This window comes from Manis javanica, chromosome 4 (assembly GCF_040802235.1).
Source record: "Manis javanica isolate MJ-LG chromosome 4, MJ_LKY, whole genome shotgun sequence".
In the NCBI taxonomy this organism is placed as follows: Eukaryota; Metazoa; Chordata; class Mammalia; order Pholidota; family Manidae; genus Manis; species Manis javanica.
Genome location: NC_133159.1, coordinates 63156429 through 63175352, shown reverse-complemented (window position 1 = coordinate 63175352; position 18924 = coordinate 63156429). Strand labels below are relative to the sequence as shown.

General features: G+C 34.8%; 1 protein-coding gene across 1 annotated transcript; it reads left to right on the top strand.

Moving 5' to 3' along the window:
• The first annotated feature begins 243 nt into the window (after nt 1–243).
• Nucleotides 244–18924, top strand: ASB17 (ankyrin repeat and SOCS box containing 17). Its single transcript, XM_017668009.3, has 3 exons — nt 244–754; nt 16193–16472; nt 18669–18924. The coding sequence occupies exons 1-3, from the start codon at nt 357–359 to the stop codon at nt 18873–18875; spliced, it is 885 nt and encodes a 294-aa protein (XP_017523498.1). The 5' UTR covers nt 244–356; the 3' UTR covers nt 18876–18924.

The following is an 18924-nucleotide window of genomic DNA, read 5'->3' as shown; positions in this document are numbered from 1 at the left end:
AGACTGTGCTTTTAGTATCTGATAAATACACATACTAGCTTGAGCTGAATTCTTAATATTTAAGAATATTATATCTTAGTTCTTACATATATCATTTCTGTCCAATATCCTCTCAAATATCACCAGTTACAATATAATATTCCAAATTCCTGACCTATGTTGATCACAAACCTCTCTCCATTGTGATGTCATCCAGTACTTTGTGGTAGTATTTCATAGGGTAATTTTTCTGGCTGCAGTTTAAAGGGCACTTACTGTTTGTGGAGGAAAGACTACCACATCACCGAAATATGTAGATGAAGGGTTATAGTATGACTTCCTGGGATTTTATTTCTATATTGTTGCCTTAAGTAGCAATGAGTAAATCTTCTAAATTATGTCATAAGACTTTTCATCCAAGAAGCAATATATTTTGCAATCTCTTTGACAAAATTGTTAAAAGACCATCCTTGCAGTTTTTGGGTCAGTGCGGATATCATTATTATGAACCCAGGATTTACAGAACACTGGCAAATATTCTGAGGTGCCTCAACTTGGATGGGTTTGACATACTACTTACAGATTATATTGCATTTGTGGAAAAATCAGGATACCGTTTCGAAGAGAATTTTAACTTGGAATTTACTGAAATATGTGTGAATACAATTCTGTATTGGGTTTTTGTTAGAAAAGGTAATCCTGACTTTGTGGAATTGCTTCTCAAGAAGACAAAGAAGGACTATGCTCAAGACAGAAGTTGTAACCTGGCACAGAGGTAATAATCTCATGGGTTTTCACCATAAAAGGAAAAAAATTCTCTTTAGGAGATTATACTTTTTCATAAATGAATATGCATACTGGCTATATATGGGTAAGGAATTCCTGAATTGATTGTTCATTCATTTGTTCACTCCTTCATTATTTACTCAATAAAATTTTTACCTATATGTACATTATTACGTGCCAATAAATTACTAGTGATTCTGTTCTATAAAGCTTACATATGATGTAATGCAAAGTTAGACAACTTAAATTTCTCTAATTAGACAAAGACATAATTTTGGGTAATACTGTGATCTCTTCTTTCTGAGAAACCTGGAATGTATATGTACAGTATGTATGTAAATTAACTTTCAAAGTATAATTCAGAATATACACATGCTGACTAATGATGCTTATTAAATACAATTATTTTATTTGCATGTTAAACATTGATAAATCTGACTCCAAATTCTCCTGAATTGAGCACAATGAAAGTCAAACACCTGATTCAATCTGTTATAGACCCAAATTTTCACATAATCTGAACATGTCAAATTAGTTAATGAATACTACTGAGGATCTTATGAAAATAAAGTATTTGTAGGGTCCATAACCTAGATTTTAAAGTTAGTTTGCACTAACTCCAGTTTACTCTTTGGTTTCAGGTGTTAGTTTGATTAGAACAGAAGTGCATTTGTTCTTTCATTCAACAAAGTGTTTATCACCTTACTAGGTATGAGATACTGTACTAGGCACAATGATAGGAGCCATATGTAATAAAAAAGACAGGCAAGATCAGTTAAAGACCAGACCAATTTAGATTCTGCCTGAGTTGTTTCCTTGATTATGTATCACTGTGGTATTGGAGACCCACTAGATTGCTTTGCTTCACAAGTACATGAACTGATAGCCGTGGGCCTGGAATATCGATAAATAAAACTCCAAAATAGTACTTTTTGGTTGTTTTAAGGACCATTATATTTGTAACTATAGTAGAGATCTGCTTCTAATACTGAGTGTCCCTAGTTAGGCTAAGTAATGACTATATGAATCCCTTGCAGGCTCATGGGAAAGAAAAGTGGGAGTAAAACAGGAGAGGATAAATTTTAAAAGTTTTAAATGGAAAGAAAGAGGAAACTGAAAAGAAAGGAAGAAAAATAAAAGAAAGGGAAACACATAGTGGGGCATAAAAGAGTGCCATTATCAACTGTCTTGACAGTTTTAAAATCAGCAAATCTTGACTTAGAAACATCCACAAGGTGAAACACAGTACAGGCCAATTCTCTGTACTATGATGTCATTTAGATCTTTTCAGAATCATGGAATTTTAGATTCAGAGGGGACCTAAGAACTCATTGGCAAACCTGACCCCTGAGCAGCAACACTTTGTAGAGCATCCTTGGCTGACGCTCATCGGTCCTTTCTTGAACAACTCTAGTAGTACTGAGTTAACCATTTCCTGAGGTAAACGAGACCTTTGCCCAATGACCCTTGACTTTGCTAGCTATACACTCCTTCACAGACTTTACTCAGTCTCCATGACTTTAAATATTATGTGTATTCCAATGATTTCCATATCTGTATCTCTAGTCTTGACCTCTTTTCTGAGCTCCAGGACTCCTTCTATATTAAGCTGTTTACTCAACATCCCTACAAAACATGTCAAACTTAACAGAAACAAAAGAGAATATTGATCTAACTCTCCCTGTCAACTTGCTCCTTCCTCTGAATTTTCCACCTGATTAATGACCCCTGTTACTCAGGCCAGAAAATTAGGATTTATTCTTGATTATTCTCTTTCTTTCACCAATACATCAGCAAGTCCTTGGGACTTAGTCTCTGAGACATATTCCAATTGGTTACACTTCTTTCTCATCTCCTCCATTTCTGAGGTAAAGCCACCACCATCTCTTGCCTAGACAACTGCAAGGCTCCTAGTGAGCCTTCTAGCTTCTGTTCTTCACTCTCAGCCCTATTATCTTGATTCAGAGGCCTAAGTGACTTTATAAAAGTATAAGAATGTGTCATATTACCCATGTTTAAAATCCTCCAAAGTTTTCTTACTACAAGTGGAATAAAATTCAAACTCAATACCCACTTTTAAAAAGTCCTACATGATTTGGCCCCTATTTTAACCAAATCCAAGCTCATGCCAACTCTTCCCCTAGCCACACAGACCTTTCTGATTCTTGAGCATCAAGTTCACTCCCGCCTGAAGACTTTGTAGCAACTGTTCCCTCTGCCTGAAAATATCTTCACTCAGATCTTCCTGTGGTTAGCTCTTTTTTATCAGCTGGGTCATAGTATAAATGTTATCTCCTCAAAGAGGCATTTCCTGGTGACACCACCTAAAGAAGCCACACAGTCAATATCATACCACTGTATTTTAATTTTCTGCACCAGCACTGATTACCCTGTGTATTTGCTGTTGGTCTTTTTTTTTTCCCCATTGATTTATTATCTACTCTCACTAAAAGTAAGCTCCATGGGAGGAGGAACCTTGACTACTTCTTCAACATTGGATCATCAGTGCCTAGAACTATGCAAATACACAGCAAGTGCTCAATCAAGATTTTGTTGAATGAAAAAATGAATTTTTATACAGCTTTATTAGATTCTTCTTTCTCATAGTGTGCTGAAGTCTGTCTCCATTTCACCAATTCTGCCCCTGGAGCTATAGAAAACAAAGTCTACTCATTCTCTCTTCCACATGAAAACCTCTCAAATATTTGAACACAGCTATTATGTTCCCATAATGAATACCCTAAATTTCCTATTGTTTTTTTCCTTTTAATTTCTGCAGCAGCACCATTCTTTGGTCACCCTTCCCTATATAAATTCCAGTTTGATAATTTCTCTATTATAATAAAGTGTCTAAATAGAGGAGAGCAGAATTAATGAGGGAAAGGAACTTAAGTTTGTTCATTTTTACAATAAACCTGCAGTAAAAATTTAGATGCAACAGTATGACAGACTGTAAGTAGTTAAATAAAGATGTCATTCAATTAAAAAAACAATAATTGTTTATTAAGCATTTCTACGTGCTAGGCACTGTATAATTAGTTGAGAATACAAAAGCAGTCATACTTCCTGATTTTGAAGAGCTCACAGACTACTAAGTGAGCCATAAAAAAATTATAATTATACTGTAAGTGCAAAAACAGAATCATACAGATAGAGAAGACAGAGAAAGAAACTGGTAAACTGCTGGGGAGGAGCACGTATCTGAGAAGGCTCTCTAGAAGAAATATGTCCTGAATGATTTTTGAAAGATGTTTTCCCTTTCTTTCCCTTGAAATATAATCCAGGCAAAGACAAGATGACTAAAGCCAAAGGAGACATGAATTTGTATCCAGTGACTAGAGGCAATCCATCAGTTGCTAGATAACGTGGGAATCAGGTAGTAGCAAGAGATGAAGCCTAGAAGTGAAAACTGAAGGACTCTGTAGGCCATACTAAGGAATTTGAAATTTAGACCATGGATGATGCCTAATCAGTGAAGGTCAGACTTATAAAATGAAAAGATTTATCAGCTCCCATTTGAAGAATGGATTGCGGGACGGGAGGATGGATCTGGAGGCAGGGGGGCCAGTTAGTGACTGCTCAAACACTCCAGGTACAACAGCAGCTCCAGAACTTCTATACAGGAAGGGTTGGGGGAAGTAATCTTATTAAAAAGAAGTGGGTGGAAAAGAAGTTGCTTGATACTGAATTTGTGTGGTAAGCATACTATGTTTACTTAGCTTATATGTGTATTTTCATTAGGTTTGGGGGAGAACTAATTCTGTTCCACACCAGCCTCTCAACCTGAATCCACTCTTTGATACCACAACTGTTTAGGTAAATCATAATGAGGACTTAAACTAAAACTATAGCAGTGAGGGAAAGAAGAGATTTATTAAGTAGAATAGCAAGACACAGTGAGTGTCTAGAAGTGCAGAATCAAAGACAGAAGAGAGTTAATCCTCAGATTTCTAAATTTTGTGGCTGGTTGATGATTGTTTCTTGTTGCTGCTGTAACAAATTGCCACAAACTTAGTGGCTTAAAACAACAAAAATTTATTATTGTGTAGTTCTGGATATCAGAAGTCCAGAATATGGATATAGGGCTAAAATCAAGTTGTCAGCACGTCATAGGTATAGGGGTTCCTTCTGGAGTAGGAGGTTCCTTCTGAAGGCTCTAGGGGAGAATGTCTCCTTGCCAGCTTCTGGAGGCTGCCTGCATTCCTTGGCTCATGGCCTCTGCCTCTGTCTTCAAAGCCAGGACTGTGTATCTTCTCTGACAGTTCTTATAAGGATTCTTGTGATTATACTGGGTCCACCTGGATAATCTCCCATCTCAAGGTCCTTGTCTTAGTTACACCTGCAGAGTCCCTTTTGCCATTTTGAGAGGACATTATTTAGCATACCAAATGGTCATGCCATGAACCTAGTAAGATTATTAAAAGATACCTACAAAGTCAGCTTTGCATATATGAGTTTGCATTACCTAAGGGATATCCAGGTACAGATTTGCAGTAGGTGGCTAGATAGTGTTACCTGTGACATCTCACTTTCTCTTACATTCTATATCCTATCTGTCAGTGTATCTGTTAATTCTAGCTTCAAACCATATACAGAATCCTACCACATCCACTGTTATTACCCTGTATTAAGCTGTGATTTCTCTTCTATCTCTAACAAATTCTCAACAAAGTTCATGTTACTTTTCTATTCAAAATACCCAGTGGCTCTTCCATTCCATTTAGAGTAAAAGATGAAGTTCTTACAGTAGTCTACAAGGCTTTACTTGATGTGACATCCTATTAACTCTGTCCTCATTTCCTACTACCCTCACCCTTTTTACTCTTCCAGCCATACTGGCTTTCTTAATCTTCTTTCACCACTCCAGGCATAATCTCCTGCCTTGGGGCCCTTAAATATCCAAATGGCTAACTTTTTCATGTCTTTCTTCTTTATCCAAATATCACCTTTCAGTAAGGCCCTCTCCTATCATCCTACATAAAATTGGAAAATTCCTTCACTGCATACCCCAGCATTTCCATATTTATCCTACTCTACTTTTTTTACACAGCATGTATCAAACCTAACATATTATAAAAACTTTTTGTTATGTTCATTCTGTATAGTCTGTTATCCCTCACTACAATATAAGCAAGAAAGTAGGCATGTTTCTTTTGTTCACCCTTGTGTCCTAAGCATCTAAAACAGTGTCTGGCACTGAGTATGCATTCAATAAATATTTGTTGAATAAATTAATAGATGGTAAAGTTATGTTCAGGGGTGAAACTGCTTGAAAACAATTAGCCAAATGAAAATTAGTCAAAGGACCACAACTACTTTACCTAGAATGTGAGGACAGAGGAAAAGGGAGCAGTGAAAGATGGTTAAGAAGGAATAGTCAATGAGGAAGTGGATAAAACTTGAAAAGAATGGTCCCACTGATTTGGAAAGACATGGTTTCAGGTCAGCTGTGTTAAATATCAGAGATAAAATTATTATGTTGAAGCATCTATGGATTTGGCAGCTAGAAACCAAAGGAAGAGTATGAAAAATTAGAAATAATTATTATAACTATAAAATGGAATCATTCTCTATAGAAATATTATGTCCCATTTTGTAAGTGCTCATGACAGGTTTTCAGATAATAGGGTTCAGTTTATTAACCTCACATTTAAAAACTGATTCTTGCTTTGCTTGCCTCACTCCATCCATGTAAGTACTGTTATAATTAACTGTCAGTACAGATTAAGCAAAGTTTGGTTTACAGTAACATGTTCTTTAAACATGAGGATTAATCATATGTCATTTGGGTATAAATTAGACTTTTAAATCTCATTTTAAACCTATTTGAGTTTTAGTTATATTTTCAACATTTTGGATTTAAAATATCTTCTAAAGTTAATGTCAATCTTAATGTCTTAAAATCAACTAATATCTCTAAATCTTAACAAGGACTACTTGAAGTATTTTTGTCTCCTAAATCCCCTGAATTCCCATACTTATACATCTCTTAAGGCAAGTGTCTTCTTAAGAGTGAGCAACATCATAGGCAGTTCAAGATGGGGTATAGGAGGATCCTAAATTGACCATGTCCCACGAACACAACAAAGATACAGCTACATATTCAACAATACCCTAAAAAAAAAAAAACAACCTGAAAATGAGCTGAACAGCTCTTCCACCAAAAAGGATAAAAGGCCACTGAGATAGGCAGGAGAAACAGATATGGTCTTAACCAAAAACCTCACGCTTGTTATGGTTATCCACAATCAGGAGGAGTCTGGAAGGATCTCACAAAAATGAAGCCTCTCCCTGAGGAGCAAGGGGTTTATGCCCCACAACAAGCACCCCAATCCTTGGGGCCTGCACTGGAAAGATGAGCTCCCAAAACATCTGGCTTTGAAATCAGTAGAGTTTATGTTCAGGAGGTACACAGGACTGTGAAGAAAGGAGATTCTGTTCTTAGAGGTCTCATGTACAAACTTATGCACTCTGGGACCCAGCTCAACAGTAATAGATTGAAAAGCATTTAGACTATATGAGAAGATTTATTTGCTAACATTAAGGCATCCATCCACCAGAGAGGCAGAAGCCTACTGGAACCCCATCTAGGAATGGAGGCCCTGGTGGGCACCATTGTTACATTCTCATTCTAGCCTTCTAGCATTGGTGAGTGAGCACATTATTCCATTATGCCAGCCCCACAGCTGCCACCTGACCTGGCAGGTAAATGCCCTGTCCCTCTGTACCACCACTGTGGCCATTACCAGACCCAGCAGGGAAGTGCAGCCCACAGAGGGGACACTTCTTGAGTTCCTGGCATTGGTTGATGTGGAGATTGCCTTTACAGGCTCCACAGGTCTGAAACAAAGAGATAGTTTGAGAAACAACCAAGAGCTAGGGAAATGTTAAAAGATCATGCTTATCTCCTACACAAGGTCACTCCTTCAAAACTATGAGAGATAGATGTTTCATTTACACATGGAAGCAGAGAGTCAAGCAAAATGAGGAACAGAGGAATATGTTGCAAATGAAAGAACAAAAAAGAACTCCAGAAAAAGCATTAATTAAAAATGGAGATAAGTAATTTACCTAACAAAGAGTTCAAAATAATGGTCATAAATATGCTCACTGATCTCAGGAGAAGAATTAATGAACATAATGAGAAACTTCAAAAAATAGATAAAAAATATATGAAAGTACCAAAAAAAAGTCACAGAGTTGAAGAATACAGTAACTGAACTAAAAAATAGAGGGGTTCAACAGCAGATGGGAAGGAGCAGAAGAATCAGTGAGATGGATGAAAGGGCAGTTGAATTCACCCAAACTGGAGCAAAAAGAAAAAAAATTAAAAATAAACATAGCTTAAGGCACTCATGAGATAACTTTAAGCAGAATAAAATTCAAATTATAGGGGTTCCAGAAGGATAACACAAAGAAAGGGGCAGACAACTTATTTGAAGATATTAGTGTCTGACACCTTCCCTAACAAAAGGAAGGAAACAGACATCCAGATGCAGGAAGTCCAGAAAGTTCTAAACAAGATGATCCCAAAGAAAGCCACACCAAGACACATTATAATTAAACTGTCACAAGTTAAAAACAGAATCTTAGAAGCAGCAAGAAAAACAACTTGTTACATACAAGGGAAACGTCATAAGACTATCAGCAGATTTCTCAGCAGAAACTTTGTAGACCAGAAGGGAGTAGCATGACATATTCAAAGTATTAAAAGGGAAAAAATGAAACACAACAAAACAACTTCCAACCAAGAATATGCTACCTGACAAGGATATCATTCAAAATTGAAAGACAAATAGCTTTCCAGAAAAGCAAAAGCTAAAGGAGTTCATTACCACTAAACCAGTCTTACAAGAAATGTTAAAGGAACTTCTTTAAGATGAAAAGGAAGGTGACTAATTATTAACAACATGTGAAAGTAAAAATTTCACTGGTAAAGGTAAAAACATACTAAAAGTAGTGGATTAAACACTTATAAAGCTACTATGAAAGTTGAAAGACAAAAGTAGTAAAAATAAATTTAACTACAACAATAAGTTAAGAGATACACAAAATACAAAGATGTAAAACATGACAGCAGAAACAAAATGGGGGAGGAGTAAAAATTTAGTTAAAAAAATAAATATATAAACTCTTATGTGAGCCTCATGATAACCACAAGCTAAAACCTATAGTAGATACACAAAGGATAATGAGAAAAGAATCTAAGCATAACACTATAGAAAGGCATCAAACTACAAGGGAGGAAAGCAGAAAGAAAAGACAGGAATACAAAACACCCAGAAAACAATTAACAACATGGCAATAAGTACTTACTTACTGATAATTACTTTAAGTGTAAATGGACTAAATTCTCTAATCAAAAGACACTGAGTAGCTGAATGGATAAACACACACACTATAGGCTTCCTACAAACAACTCACTTCAGATGTAAAAGCACACAGACTGAAAGTGAAGGGATGGAAAAAGATGTTTCATGCTAAAGGAAACCAAAGAAAGCTCTACTTACATCAGACAAACAGACTTCAAAAGAAAGACTGTAATAAAACATAAAGATAGGCATTGCATAATAATAAAGGCTCACTCCAAAAAGAAGATATAACATTTGTAAATATTTATGCACCCAACATAGGAGCACCTAAATATACATATAAAAATATTAACAGATATAAAGGAAGAAATTGGCAATACAATATAGTAATAGTAGGAGTCTTTACTACCTCACTTACATCACTGGATAGATCATCCAGACAGAAAAATCAGTAAGGAAATACTGGTCTTAAATGATACACTGACCAGATGGACTTAATGGGTTATATATAGAACATTCCATCCAAAAGCAGCAAAATACACATTCTTAAGTGCACATGTAACATTCTCCAGGATAGATCATAAGTTAGGCCACAAAACAAGCTTTAGTAAATATAAGAATATCGGAATCCTTATCAATTATCTTCAACCATAATGGTATAACTTGAAACCAATTACAAGAAGAAAACTGGAAAAATCATAAATATGTAGATATTAAACAACATGCTACTGAACAACCAGTAGGTCAATGAAGATATCAAAGGAGAAAAATACCTTGAGGCAAATGAAAATGGAACTATAACACACCAAAATCTATGGGATGCAGCAAAAACAGTTTTACTATTATAGCAATACAGGCCTACCTCAAGAAAAACTCTCAAATAAACAACCTAACCCTATACCTAAAGGAACTAGAATAAGAAGAGCAAACAAAGCCCAAAGTTAGTAAAAGGAAGACAGACAATAATAAAAAGCAGAGCAAAAATAAATGAATTAGAGTCTAAAAAAGACAACAGAAAAGATCAGTGAAACTTTCATTTCAACCAAAGATCAGGTTCTTTGAAAAGATAAAATTGACAAACCTTAAGCCTTTTGTTTTTTAAAAAATAAATAAATAAAATTAGAAATGAAAGAGAAGTTACAACTGACATCAGAGAAATACACAGGCTCATAAGAGACTAGCAAGAACAATTATATGTCAAAAGACTGGACAACCTCAAAGTAATGAATTCCTAGAAACATACAACCTTCCAAGACTGAATCAAGAAGAAACAGAAAGTCTAAAAAGATCTATTACTGGTAGAGATTGAATCAGTAATCAAAACATTCGAAAATCCATCAACATCATCCACCACTTAAACAAAAAGGACAAAAACCACATGATCATCTCCATAAACGCTGAAAAAGCATTCAACAAAATTCAACATCCATTCATGAAAAAAACTCTCAACAAAATGGGTACAGAGGGCAAGTACCTCAACATAATAAAGGCCATATACGATAAACCCACAGTCGACATCATACTTAACAGCGAGAAGCTGATAGCTTTTCCTCTAAGATTGGGAACAAGACAGGGATGCCCACTCTCCCCACTGTTATTCAACATAGTACTGGAGGTTCTAGCCATGGCAATTAGACAAAAACAAACAAATACAAGGAATCCAGATCGGTAAAGAAGAAGTCAAACTGTCACTATTTGCAGATGACATGATATTGTACATAAAAAACCCTAAAGACTCCACTCCAAAACTACTAGAACTAATATCAGAATTCAGCAAAGTCACAGGATGCAAAATTAATACACAGAAATCTGTGGTGTTCCTATACACTAACAATGAACTAATAGAAAGAGAAATCAGGAAAACAATTCCATTCACCATTGCATCAAAAAGAATAAAATACCTAGGAATAAACTTAACCAAGGAAGTGAAAGACCTATACCCAGAAAACTACAAGACACTCTGAAGAGAAATTAAAGAGGACACTAACAAATGGAAATTCATCCCATGCTCTTGGCTAGGAAGAATTAATATTGTCAAAATGGCCATCCTGTCCAAAGCAATCTACAGATTCAATGCAATCCCTACCAAATTACCAACAGCATTCTTCAACAAACTGGGACAAATAGTTCAAAAATTCATGTGGAACCACCAAAGACCCCGAATAGCCAAAGCAATCCTGAGAAGGAAGAATAAAGTGGCAGGGGGTGGGGGATCTCGCTCCCCAACTTCAAGCTCTACTACAAAGCCATAGTAATCAAGACAATTTGGTACTGGCACAAGAACAGACCCACAGACCAGTGGAACAGATTAGAGACTCCAGACATTAACCCAAACATATATGGTCAATTAATATATGGTAAAGGAGCCATGGACATACAATGGGGAAATGACAGTCTCTTCAACAGATGGTGCTGGAAAAACTGGACAGCTACATGTAAGAGAATGAAACTGGATCACTGTCTTAACTCCATACACAAAAGTAAATTTGAAATGGATCAAAGACCTGAATGTAAGTCATGAAACCATAAAGCTTGTAGAAAAAAACATAGGCAAAAATCTCTTGGACATGAACATGAGTGACTTCTTCATGAACATATCTCCCGGGGAAAGGGAAACAAAATCAAAAATGAGCAAGTGGGACTATATCAAGCTGAAAAGCTGTACAGCAAGGAACACCATCAATAGAACAAAAAGGTATCCTACAGTATGAGAGAATATATTCATAAATGACAGATCTGATAAAGGGTTGACATCCAAAATATATAAAGAGCTCATACACCTCAACAAACAAAAAGCAAATAATCCAATTAATAAATGGCAGAGGAGCTGAACAGACATTTCTCCAAAGAAGAAATTCAGACGGCCAACAGCACATGAAAAGAAGCTCCACATCGCTAGTCATCAGAGAAATGCAAATTAAAACCACAATGAGATATCACCTCACACCAATAAGGATCACCATCATCCAAAAGACAAACAACAACAAATGTTGGCGAGGTTGTGGAGAAAAGGGAACCCTCCTACACTGCTGGTGGGAATGTAAACTAGTTCAACCATTATGGAAAGCAGTATGGGGGTTCCTCAAAATGCTCAAAATAGAAATACCATTTGACCCAGGAATTCCACTTCTAGGAATTTACCCTAAGAATACAGCAGACCAGTTTGAAAAAGACAGATGCACCCCTATGTTTATCACAGCACTATTTACAATAGCCAAGAAATGGAAGCAACCTATGTGTCCATCAGTAGATGAATGGATAAAGAAGATTTGGTATATATATGCAATGGAATATTATTCAGTAATAAGAAGAAAACAGATCCTACCATTTGCAACAACATGGATGGAGCTAGAGGACGGAGCTCAGTGAAATAAGCCAGGCAGAGAAAGACAAGTACCAAATGATCTCACTCATCTGTGGAGTATAAGAACAAAGGAAAAACTGAAGGAACAAAACAGCAGCAGAATCACAGAACCCAAGAATGGACTAACAGTTACCAAAGGGAAAGTGACTGGGGAGGATGGGTGGAAAGGGAGGGATAAGGAGGGGGGAGGAAAGAAAGGGGGCATTAAGATTAGCATGTGTAATGTGGGGGGAGGCATGGAGAGGGCCGTGTAACATAGAGAAGGCAAGTAGTGATTCTACAGCATCTTACTACCCTGATGGACAATGACTGTAATGGGGTTTGTGGGGGGGACTTGGTGAAGGGGGGAATCTAGTAAACATAATGTTCCTCATGTAGTTGTAGATTAATGATACTAAAAAAAAATTAACTCAAATGTATTAAATATCTCAATGTAAGGCCAGAAACCATAAAACTTCTAGAATAGAACGTAGGTGGTAAGCTCCTTGACATCACTGTTGGCAGTATTTCTTTGGATAGACTCCAAAGGCAATGGCAACAAAAGAAAAAAAATTTTTAAATGGGACTATATTTAACTAAAAAGCTTCCGCACAGCAAAGGAAACTGTCAACAAAAAGTCTACTGAGTGGGAAAAGATATTTGTAAATCTTTATCCAGTAAGAGGTTAGTATCTAAAATATATAAAAAATTCATTTATCATAATCAGTGACATAGAAAAACACCAAATAATCCAATTAAAAATGGGCAGAAGATATAAATAGACATTTTCCTTAAGTAGACATACTGATGGCCAACAGGAACATGAATATTTATTCAACATCACTAATCATCTGTGAATTACAAATCAATATCTTAATATCACCTCACACCTGCCAGAATGGCTATTTTCAAAAAGACAATAACAAGCATTGGTGAGGATGTGGAGAAAAGGGGCCCTTCATGCAGTGTTAGTGGGAACGTAAATTGGTGCAGCCATTATGGAAAACAGTCATGAGAGTTCCTCAAAATCTTAACAATAGAACTACCATACAATCTGGCAATTCCACTTCTGTGTATTTACCTGAAGAAATTAAAAAGTCAAAGAGATATATCCACTCCTATATTCACAGCAGCATTATTTACAATAGCCCAGATATGGAACCAGCATAAGTGTTCATTAATGGATGAATGGATAGAGATGATGCAACACACACACACACACACACACACACACACATACACACACTACTACTACTACTACTACTACTACTACTACTACTACTGCACTACTCAGCCATAAAAAGGAATGAAATCTTCCATTTGCAACAGTATGGACAGACCTAGAGGGTATTACACTAAGTAGTACATGGGGATGTAATGTACAGCATAATGACTATATTGTATTGTGTATTTGAATGTTGCTTAGAGTAGATCTTGAAAGTTCTCATCACATGAAAAATAATGTTTTGTAACTTTGTGAGGATCGATGGTAACCAGACTTACTGTGATCATTTCAAAATGTATAGACACCAAATCATTATGTTGTACACCTGAAACTAATGTTAGATGAAAATTATACTTCAATAAAAAAAAATTATTTTTTAAAAAGTACAATATGAATAAATTAGATAGTCGCTAAAATTTTTAAATGGTTGTACTTCATTAAAAATATTGTTAGGCCCAAAAACTACAGAATAAATTTTTATATATTCAGTATAAAATATTATTTACAATATTATAATATCTTTATTATATATTTTAAAAATCAATGAACAAATATTTGAGCATCCACTCTGGGCCAAACACTATTCTAGACATTTAGGAATATAATAGCGGAGTAAACAAAAAATTATTGTCCTTGTAGAGCTTCAATTTTTATCATTCACCTTGTTCGTCCATTTTTGAAAACAAGAAAATGAAAGATCAGAGATGTTAAGCAAGTTGTCCAAAATGATAAGTGCTTAAGAAGGTTTGTGCAAAGTGCCATGAGTAAGAAGGTCAGGTAATCAAAGAAGACCTCACACAGACTTTTTTTAGACAGGTTTTTATATAAGCAAGGCTTACAATAGAATTGAAAAGACAAGGGAAGAAGACATATAAATCAAAGAAAGCTGAAATAATTGGGTGCAGTGGTGGCTTGGGGAAGTAAATATCAATAAGCAGGATAGGGAATACAGAAGGAAAAGTAGCTTGGTAGTTCAGTTTTTGATATATATTGGAATTATTTGAAAAAGATGAGATGTTCAAGACAATATTGATCCAGACATGATTCCAGGAGAGAGTATATAGACTTATACATAGCACTTCAAAGGATTCATATATATATGTATATATAGTCCCAATACATATATGTACATGTGTATATATATATATATATATATACACTGGTAAAGTTACATCAAAACCGACTTCTCAATTTCTAAAATGCTACTCTGCACTACACCATGCTTTTTTTAAATCACAAAATTTACTTATTGAATTACTTGTCTATTTTCCTTACTAGACTGTAATCAGCATCTTGACTACACTCTCTCTTTCATCTCTGCATATCAGGTATTCAGTACACTGGGAAACATGTATTAATGAATGAAGGAGTCAATGAATACATAAACGCATGAGGAAACTAAGACAGAGGTTTACTTACCTAACATCATACAGCTAGTTAGGAGAACCAAAACTTGGAATCTCAAACCTTTAAATCTCCAGTGTTTATAGCATTATGCCATATTGCCTTTCATCTTAATTAAGCATATGCAATCTTAAAGTTCTTCTTTTTAATAATGCTTCCCTTGCTATGCAAGTTGTCTGAAACCAATATTTATAATTTGTACACTGTTCTTGAGAATATATTAGCATTTTATTAGACTAATCAAGAGAATTTCAGGGACAAGGATCATAAATAGAATTTCCTTTCTTTATTCCTAAAAGCTATGCTTACTTGGCCAAATCAAGGCATAATAATATAAAATTCCTTATATGGCTGGTTCTACCATGTCTTATCTACATACAGAGACCAAGTCAATAGCAAACATAAATGTCTTTAAATGAAACAATAGCATGATTATACAAAATAAGAAAAAAAAATATTTTTACTTCTGTTACATGGGGAGAGAAATTTTCAAGTCCACCCATCACGTAGCATTCTAGGAAAGACAAGACTTCAGAGGACTCCCAAAACTTTACTGAAGAAAAATAAAATTCTACCCTTGAGGGACCTGGTATGGCCCTCATTATAATTTACTTTGCTTAAACCTACAAATTCTAATTTTATTAAAATGAAAGAGATAGAATTAAGGTAGTTAACACTTTCTCCTTTCTTATCTAGTCTCCAAATTCAATTCTAGCTCATGTCTGATATATGACCAAAAAGAACAAAAATGTATCAAAGTAGTCACATAATTCATCTTAGATTTTCATCTTAGATTTTGCAGAGCTTCATCAGTTTTATAGTACTGGTTCTAATTGGAATGGATTTCTTAAATGAGAAACAGAATTGCTATTACTACAAGTAAACACTTTCTACACATTGTAAATCTTTTTGTTTTTACAACTGTAAAGGTAGTTTAAATGTGTAGCAGTACTATTCTTTTAACCTTCAGTTTCGTCTAGATTTCATAAAGTGGAAAACTCTTCTTACAACATGTTATATATAAAGGTAAAGTTGATTCAAAGTCATTTAAGATAACACTATTATTTTCCCATACTGTTAATATAAAGTGTTTACCACATTTTCTTATATACTCAAGGAGGTTTCTGTTTGTTTGATTGACAGAACTTTCACACCAGTCTACTGGCCAAGCCCACTAAGTGGCATCACACCTCTGCTTTATGTAGCCCAGACAAGACAATCCACTATCTTAAAAATACTCCTGAAATATGGAATCTTAGAAAGAGAAAAAAAACCTATCAACACTGTGTTAACAATATTGCTCTACCCTTTAAGAATGAGAATAACGGTTGACCATGTATTGGAGGACATCCAGGAAGATGCCAAAACTTGTTTAGTCCTATGTTTCAGAGTGCTTTCTGTCATTTCAATCAGGGAAATAGAGGTAAGCAAAGTATTGTTCTTTGGGTACAGGCTCAACTATTGATCAATTTAAGATAAAACTGTGAGGAATAATTCACAATCATAATATAAGTTAGTCATGGGGACAGTTGCACAGGATGGAGAATTCAGTCGATTCTCTAATACCTTAATATGTTATTAGAGATAATTGCACCAGAGGAAGTAAAGATTTAATAATATGGGTAATTGTTGAACCACTGTTATACATTTGAAACCAATATAAGATTGTATATCAATGATACTTTAATTTTAAAAAAAGGTAAAATTGTGAGGAAAGTATGAAGTTAATTTTTAAGCTATGGATTACATTCAGTGAAAAATTAATCTTATAAATGCTTATAAATTTAAAATAGGCAAAATCTAAATTATCTCAAATATTAGTCCTTTATTTCATAATTTCATCTTCCAAATATGAAAGAATTTTTAATTTATAGTTTATTTTAGTAGTAATTAAGTAGATGGATGTTATTATACCCCAATTACATAATAACCTGTATTTGTTAGGATTTCTATGTCTCTAAAAACACAATAAATTAAAAATTTAACAGACCTCTTTTCCAATATAGTTTTTTTTTAATGAGCTACATTATCTCCCCAGAAATACAATCACATGCCAAGGAACATATTTTTCTTTTCAAAATTTCAAAACAATTTTAAACATAAAAATGTAATTAAAGGCTTAAAATATTTGCTCAGTTAAAAATACCTATCCCCCAGAAATGTAGAGAGAGGGCCTCTCCTTGATAAGGATTTGGAATAAACCAAGGTTAGAGAAAAAAATCAACCAAATGGAGGGGATTTTTACTGTCAAAATGAACTGTATGTTTCACCATCAAATTGTATCATGCATACTGGTTGACAGAAATAAGTCTGCTAATGGGAAAGAAAGCTACTCTTCTAAATTTAAACAAGTCAAATTACCAAGGACTCTAGCAGTCTCCCTTATCTTTAAATGTATAACTTCAGAAATAAACTCCTAAGAGATATAACTCTGCTGATTTTGGGGGGTTTTGTTATGGTTTTTGTATTTAAGGCTCAACAATGCATACCAATTAACCATGCCATGGCCAACTGTAATGAGTGCAAATTAGTCAAATTATTTTGGCAACCAAGTTTTAAAGCAAAAAAATAAACTTAAGTGTTTGTATCTTAAGTCATTTGCTTGTCCATATCCAGTGTTAGTCCTGCACATTTATTATAGAGCATATCGATTTCCATGAATGCTATTTCTGAGGCACAATAGAAAAGTACTAGGATAGAGTAAGTTAATCAAAATCACCTGTCTGAATGGCAAAGAATTTATAGCCTGGTTCCAATCAGTAGCAGTTTAGTAAACTAAAATAAAGTAGCTTGAGCAGAATGGTGAAGGATGGCATTAAAAACTGGCTTAAAAAATATTTTAAATGTCCCCTACTTTTTATTTCCAGACTTCTAAGTAGTAGTTTCCCCTTCCATAGAGTATGTATTTTATTGTAAATATATATTTAGATGTCTTTACCTCTAGACCAGTTTTGTCAGCACAAAGACTACATCTATTTTATACACCCCAGCAATTATCCCAAGCATCAAGCTTAGTGCTGAGCAAACACAAGCTATTCTTTACTCAGTTATTGAATAAATAAGTAATGAAAACATGCATCATTTAAGTAAAAGTGTCATGTAGTTATCTTTTTGCATGGACAGGCTTCCTGTCAGGTCTTCTTGTGGCTTAACAGTATGAAGTTTTACTCTACAATCATTGGATCATGTAGGGGGAACTTTAAGGATTTGTGTTGTCTGTGCCCAACTCCAGGAGAATTGGCACAGAATTTCTGGAGTAGAACCTCAGCATTGGTATATTTTAAAGTCCCCTGGATAATTCCAGTGGATAACCAAGTTGACCACACTACTCTAGAAGAAGAAACTGATAAAACCTAAGTGTATGATCCATCTCTAATGAAAAACATACAGATACATAGTTGTAAGAAATGTTTTGTGTCCTTAGATATATTATTTAAACTTTGTCATTGTGAGAATAAATTGGAATAAATATACTTGCCTCAGGTGAGATTGCTTGGGAAAAAATATTGTAAAAACAATTATAAGTCTATTTTCTGAATTTAAAAAATAGAAAATGTTAATAATTTGTACTAATCCAATTATTAATATTACAAAATTAAATTATTTCCCTTTTCTTCAGGTGCAGCTAAGTTTAGGAAGACATCCAATTATTTCAAATTGGTTGGACTACATTCCTTCCACAAGATACAAAGATCCATGTGAACTATTACATCTCTGCAGAATAACCATCAGGGCTCAACTATTGACCAACAATATGCTCCCAAATGGAATATTCTCACTTCTAATTCCTGTGCGTCTACAGAACTACTTGAATTTAGAAAGCTAATAAATACACATCTTCTTCCTGAGTTCTTAAGGGTGCTCACCATTGTATG

What these genes read in the sequence shown, in the direction of transcription:
- ASB17 (XM_017668009.3), top strand. Translation starts at nt 357, where the DNA reads ATGAGTAAATCTTCTAAATTATGTCATAAGACTTTTCATCCAAGAAGC. An exon ending in AGTTGTAACCTGGCACAGAG is followed by an intron (nt 755 to 16,192) that starts GTAATAATCTCA and finishes TTTGATTGACAG; the next exon opens with AACTTTCACACCAGTCTACT. An exon ending in TTTCAATCAGGGAAATAGAG is followed by an intron (nt 16,473 to 18,668) that starts GTAAGCAAAGTA and finishes CCTTTTCTTCAG; the next exon opens with GTGCAGCTAAGTTTAGGAAG.